Below are 6,340 nucleotides of genomic sequence, written 5' to 3' on the forward strand. Positions count from 1 at the left end.
CACGCCCCCACCCCCACCCCCGCAGACAAGGACGTGGGCTCCTGCCCCACCTCCCAGATCTTCCTCTACAACCTGACCACCTGCCAGCCCACCTGCCGCGCGCTGTCCGAGGCCGACACCCACTGCCTCCAGGGCTTCGCGCCGGTGGACGGCTGCGGCTGCCCCGACCACACCTTCCTGGACGAGAAGGGCCGCTGCGTGCCGCGGGCCAAGTGCTCTTGCTATCACCGCGGCCTCTACCTGGAGGCCGGGGAGGTGGTCCTGCGGCAGGGAGAGCGATGGTAGGTGGCCTGGGCTGGGGGGCACGGGAGGACCCACGGGCCTGTCCACCCCCACGAGGGGCCTGCTCACCGCCTGCCTCTTGCCCTCAGCGTTTGCCGGAACGGCAGGCTTCACTGCATCCCGATCCACCTGATCAGCCCCAGTGAGTAGCCACTGCGCAGGCCTGGCTTCCCGGCCGCACCCATCCCTGCCTGCCCAGCCCCCCAACCCGACTTCCACTGAGCTGAGGCGGCCCCTCTGTCCCACAGGCTGCTCGGCCCCAAAGATCCACATTGACTGCAACAACCTGACAGCGCTGGCCATCCAGAACCCTCGACCCACCAGCTGCCAGACGCTGGCTGCCGGCCACGTGCGTGTGGGGGCCGCCATCGGGGGAGGGTGCACAGGCTTCCATACGGGCCCTGGGGCCAGGATGTCGGGCTCCGCATGCACACGGGCCTCCCCGGCCCTCCCTGTCCCTGGGTGGGGGAGGTGGTGGCCCGTGGGCCCCCGTGCAGCCCACTGAGGGCACAGTGGCCAGTGTAGGGACCCTCGGCCTGCAGCCCTCACCTGTATCCTGGCCCAGTGCTGAACCCGAGAGAGGAGACAGTGCTGGGGTCTGTGGGTGAGGAAGGGACAAAGGGGTGGCTGCAGGGTCAGGAGAGGGGGCGGCAGGGACAGGCCCAGCTCCGGGGCCTGAGGCAGATCCCTGAGCCCTCCTCTCCGGCTCCCCACAGTACCAGACGGAGTGCGTCAGCGGCTGTGTGTGCCCAGACGGGCTCCTGGATGACGGCCTCGGAGGCTGTGTTGTGGAGGAGCAGTGCTCCTGTGTGCACAATGGGGACCTGTACCCACCCGGGAACAAGATCAAGGTGGACTGCAACACCTGGTGAGTGGCCTGTGGACCCTGGCCCCGGGCAGTCTGGCGGGAGCATGCCAGGGGCGAGCCAGGGCGCACTGTCCACACGGGGGTGGGTGGGGGGTGGGGGGCATGTGCGTGTGGTCTGTGAGCCCCGGGGGGCTGTCTGCACAGCGCCCCACCCGCCAGGCTCCCTCGGAGCAGGGGTGAGGGTACTTGCGCCCCCGCGGCCCCTCCAGGCCCCCTTCCCACTCTCCTCAGCACCTGCCGCAGAGGCCGCTGGGAGTGCACGCAGGCCGTGTGCTACGGCTCCTGCTCCATCTATGGAAGTGGCCACTACATCACCTTCGACGGGAAGTACTACGACTTTGATGGACACTGCTCCTATGTGGCGGCTCAGGTGAGGCCAGGGACGCGGCCCTGCCCCGGTCCCATGGCCCAGCGCCACACCCGAAGCTGCTCTCAGCCCAGCAAGGCGTCCCCAGGGAGGGGCCCCGGGGAGTGAGGGGCTTGTGTGTGCCATTAAGGGTCCTCCTGAGCAGAGGAGGGATGAGGCTGAGTGGGGACCCGGGACACTGGTGGCCTGGCCAGTGTGGCTCATGTCCCCCATGCGTCCCCAGGACTACTGTAGCCAGAACTCCTCACTGGGCTCCTTCAGCATCATCACTGAGAACGTTCCTTGTGGCACCACGGGTGTCACCTGCTCCAAGGCCATCAAAATCTTCATGGGGGTGAGTGCTGCCTGACGCCGGGGACGAGTGAGCCCTTGGGGACACTCCGACCAGCCAGTGACAGGGACTCTCCCCTGGGCACAGAGGACGGAGCTGAAGCTGGAGGACAAGCACCGCATGGTGATCCACCGGGACGTGGGCCACCATGTGTCCTACACCACACGGGAGGTGGGCCAGTACCTGGTGGTGGAGGCCAGCATCGGCATCATCGTCATCTGGGACAAGAAGACGACCGTCTTCATCAAGCTGGCCCCGTCCTACAAGGTGCGGGGTGGCCCTCCCCTGCCCTCCCCTGCCCCGCCTCCCAGGTGCAGGAGGGGCCGCCCTTCCCGGCTGGAGCCACCTGCCCACGCCCCTGGCTCGCGCTTCTGCAGGGCAAGGTGTGCGGGCTGTGCGGGAACTTTGACCACCGCTCCAGCAACGACTTCACCACGAGGGACCACATGGTGGTGGACAGCGAGCTGGACTTCGGGAACAGCTGGAAGGAGAACCCCACCTGTCCAGACGTGAGCTTCACCCCGGAGCCCTGCCTCCGGAGACCGCACCGCCTCTCCTGGGCCGTGAAGCAGTGCAGCATCATCAAGAGCCGGGTCTTTGGCGTCTGCCACAGCAAGGTGGGGCTGTGGGCGGGGCCTCGGGTGCTGGGCGGGGCTAGGGGGGCGGGGCCTCGAGCGCTGCGTGGGGACGGGGCTGTGGGCGGGGCCTCGGGTGCTGGGCTGGGCGGGGCGGGGGCAGGGTGGGGACAGCGTGTCTGTGAGCTCTGCACTCACACTGCGGAGCCCCCCTGCGGTCACCATGTGCCACCTCTCCCCCAGCTTCAGCTCCATCTTGTGTCCTTTACCGGAGGCCTGGTCTTCCCTGAGACCCCCGGCTGTGCCCCCAGCCCACATGTCTTGCCGGGGGGAGACAGGACAGAAGCTCTGGGCAGTGGTGGGTGGGTGGAGGGGTGGCCCAGTCCCTGGACCGCCCCTGCTGGCTCCCCTGGAGGCTAGTGCTGGGGGACCGTGCCCTGTCCTGGGGGTCCTGAGCTCCGCAGCTGTGGGGGCAGGCCGGCCCCATGAGGGCAGCAGCGGGGGCCCAGGGCACAGAGGGTCTCCTCTTCCAGGTGGACCCCAAGCCCTTCTACGAGGCCTGCGTCCATGACTCGTGCTCCTGCGACACGGGCGGGGACTGCGAGTGCTTCTGCTCTGCCGTGGCCTCCTACGCCCAGGCGTGCACGAAGGAGGGGGCCTGCGTGTTCTGGAGAACGCCAGACCTGTGCCGTGAGTGTCCACCCGTCCCGGGACGGGCCGCGCGTGGGCCGGGCGGCCCTCCTCAGCCGTCCAAGGGGTAGGGTGCGTGCAGTCTCATTTCCGCCTCCTGAGAGCCGCTGCTGGGGGCCAGGGTGGCGCAGGGGCTCAGCAGGGCGCGGGCTCGCCCGCCGGACCTGACCCGCGTCACCCCACGTCACCCGCAGCCATATTCTGTGACTACTACAACCCCCCGGACGAGTGCGAGTGGCACTATGAGCCGTGTGGGAACCGCAGCTTTGAGACCTGCAGGACGATCAACGGCCTCTACTCCAACATCTCCGTGTCCTACCTGGAGGGTGAGCGCCCGGGGCGCAGGGATGGTGTCCCCTCAACACCCTCAGTGTCGCCGGGGAGAGGCCCCTGAGGTCCAGGGCGGACCCGGCCCGCCTGGTTGCAAAGCTCATTCATTGAGCGAAGATGCCACTCGTGAAGGAGGGTCTCTCGGATGCGAGGCCCGGGGAATCTCCTCAGGGCCTTGGGGTTGAGAACCGGGGACGGGAAGGGGTAGGCCGCCTGCGGACCTGGGGAGGGAGCGCCCCCCCGCGCCCAGGAAGCTGGGCGTCCCTTTAGCCATCTGGCAGGGTGCAGGGCCCTGCATGTTGGTCCCCTGGGCTTCCCGGAGGAGCATCCTGGAGAGAGGGGCCCCGTGGTGGGCACGATGGTGAGGTCTGGAGGGCGGGGGTCCTCCATGGGGGTCCAAGCCCTGTGCCCTGTGCCTACCAGGCTGCTACCCGCGGTGCCCGGTGGACAGGCCCATCTACGATGAGGACCGGAAGAAGTGTGTCACGGCCGACCAGTGCGGCTGCTATGTGGAGGACACCCATTACCCGCCTGGAGCACCCATGCCCCCCGAGAAGGAATGCGAGGCTTGGTACGTAAGCTCGCCCTGCAGAGAGCCCGGGGTGGGGGGGTCAGACACGTGTGCACGCACCACGTGGCTTCCTGTGCGCAGGTGCACACGCACGCGTGAACATACAACTACACGTGCACGGGCACGCCATGCATTCTTGTGTGCAAGTGTGGACGCAGGGCCGTGGGCGCGCACACCCACGGCGCAAACGCGGGAGCAGGACATGGGGACAGGCGAGCCTGGCTCTCCTGTTCCTGCTGCGTCTGGCCTTTGGCTGCCTCAGCTCGTCTTCGCCCACAGTTAGGGCCCAGTGGACAGATTCCTGGGGGCGGCACCCAGGGCGCCGGGGGGGGGGCGGGGGCCTCGGAGGGATCTGAAGCTCTGTGTTTGCCTTGCAGCACATGCAACAACTCCTCCTCGAAAGTCTGCTGGTTCGAGGAAGGTGAGCTGCCCTCTGCCCTGGGGTGGCCGGCCAGGGCCCCTGCCCTGGAGAGCCCGCAAGCTGCCCGTCCCGGGACTGTGGGGGGTGGTCAGCATCACCCTCCCCTGTGCCTGCGGTCCCCAAGGGCCCTTCCTGGCTCAGAGCTGGCTCTGACTTGCACCAGCCTCCCCAGGCTTGTGATGAGAGGCCGAGGTCACCCTTTCTGCAGTCCTGCTTCTGTGCTCCGACGGGGACCCTTTAGGCTTCTGGTGATGGAGTCCCAGCGGGGGATTGGTGTGCTGTGAGCTGTGGCTGGGGGACGCCCAGTCCTTCCCTGAGTGGGACAGACGGGGTGCTTGCGAGGCTCTGTCTTGTTCCGGCCGTGTTGACCTTGGCCCCCCTCCTGTCCCCCAGGGAAGGTTCTCAACTACACCCAGGATGGCTTTTTCTGCTACTGGGTGATCTGTGGTCCGAACGGCACGGTGGAGACACACTTCAACATCTGCCCGAGTAGCCCGGCGCCCTCCTCCCTGCCGCCCTCCACCACCCCCAGCACCCCCAGCACCCCCAGCACCACCAGCACCACCAGCACCACCCCCACCCCCAGCACAGGTGAGGCCGGCCGAGCAGAAATGGGGGGGTGAGGCTCACAGGCGTCTCTGCTCAGGGAGCGTCACTGGGGCCCCTGGCCTGCCGAGCCGAGATGCGGCCTCAGGGCCACATCCAAGCCCAGACCGTGAAGGTGACCTGGGGACGTTTCCCAAACCAGCAAGAAATTAAATACATCTGAGGCTTAGAGAGAGCAGAGAAATGTCCTTAAACCACCCCCCACAGCTGTCCTCAGAGGTGGTAGCTGTCCCTGGATGAGCCACCAGGGTGTGACAGCCACTGGAAGAAGGGACTTATAAAAATTATAAAGGCGTTTTAAAAATGTCGAACTCTCTAGTGACGACCTCCTTTCCTTTCTGTTCCTTTCTGGCCCTTGTGCAGCGAGCAGCCCCTCCTCGGCTACCTCCTCCCCTACGCCGGGTAAGTCGGGTAAGTCGTGTGGGTGGCGCCCAGGGCAGGAAGGTGCGGGGGCAGGGCGCCCAGACCGCTCCGAGAACTTCCGGGGAGACGGGATGTGGGGCCGGCGGCCTGTGCTGCTCCCTTCACCAGACCTGGGACTTTGGGTGGCTTGATTCCCAGGGACTCGGGGTCCTGGGCTCATGCACGGGGGAAGGACCAGCTCAAGGTGACACTGTTGTTCGAGTCCACACCAAGCCCCTTCCCCAGAATGGGCGACCCTGTCCATAATATCTTGGGGGGCATCAGGATTTGGAAACAGCTGAGGAAGGGGCACAGGGCTGGAGCCCTGGGGACGGGCTGTCACCCAGGTGTGGCGTCAGGGGCTCTTCCTTCCCTGGGGCTCAGTGTCGAGCTGCATGGAGCCCCACGCCCTCTGAGCCCACAGCACCCTGGCTCTTTGGCCGGATAGGAGGGTGGTCACACCCTGGTGACCGTGCGAGTCCCAGTGGGCCCCCTGGAAGCCACGTAGGCGAGGTGCGTGGTGACCAACCCAGTCCTGGGTCTTGCTTCCCAGAAGTGTGCTGCTTCTGGTCCGACTGGATCAACGAGAACCACCCCAGTCTGGACAGCTCCGGGGGAGACACGGAGAAATTCGACAGCGTCTGCGAGGCCCCGGAGGACATCCAGTGCAGGCTGGCCCAGGAGCCCCACCTCGACTGGGAGGACGCGGGCCAGAAGCTGCAGTGCGACGTCTCCTCGGGGCTGATTTGCAACAACGAAGACCAGTTTGGAAACGGACCATTCTCGGTCTGCTATGACTATGAAATACGTGTCAATTGCTGCGTGCCGATAGAAGAGTGTCCCACGTCCACACCTGCCACCACCACGACCACCAGCACGGTGACCCTGACTCCCACC

General features: G+C 66.6%; 1 protein-coding gene across 1 annotated transcript in view; it reads left to right on the forward strand.

Moving 5' to 3' along the window:
* The window catches only part of MUC2 (mucin 2, oligomeric mucus/gel-forming), a 20,592-nt gene that overhangs the window by 5,893 nt on the left and 8,359 nt on the right, over positions 1–6,340 (forward strand). Inside the window, exons 16-29 of the mRNA XM_029957053.1 lie at positions 9–281; positions 372–424; positions 531–631; positions 999–1,150; positions 1,382–1,520; positions 1,741–1,851; positions 1,936–2,115; positions 2,226–2,465; positions 2,957–3,113; positions 3,308–3,439; positions 3,867–4,014; positions 4,392–4,435; positions 4,829–5,026; positions 5,997–6,288. Of these exons, the coding sequence (XP_029812913.1) occupies positions 9–281; positions 372–424; positions 531–631; positions 999–1,150; positions 1,382–1,520; positions 1,741–1,851; positions 1,936–2,115; positions 2,226–2,465; positions 2,957–3,113; positions 3,308–3,439; positions 3,867–4,014; positions 4,392–4,435; positions 4,829–5,026; positions 5,997–6,288 (2,220 nt within the window). The remainder of the gene's footprint in view (positions 1–8; positions 282–371; positions 425–530; positions 632–998; positions 1,151–1,381; positions 1,521–1,740; positions 1,852–1,935; positions 2,116–2,225; positions 2,466–2,956; positions 3,114–3,307; positions 3,440–3,866; positions 4,015–4,391; positions 4,436–4,828; positions 5,027–5,996; positions 6,289–6,340) is intronic.

Source organism: Suricata suricatta, chromosome 11 (assembly GCF_006229205.1).
Source record: "Suricata suricatta isolate VVHF042 chromosome 11, meerkat_22Aug2017_6uvM2_HiC, whole genome shotgun sequence".
In the NCBI taxonomy this organism is placed as follows: domain Eukaryota; kingdom Metazoa; phylum Chordata; class Mammalia; order Carnivora; family Herpestidae; genus Suricata; species Suricata suricatta.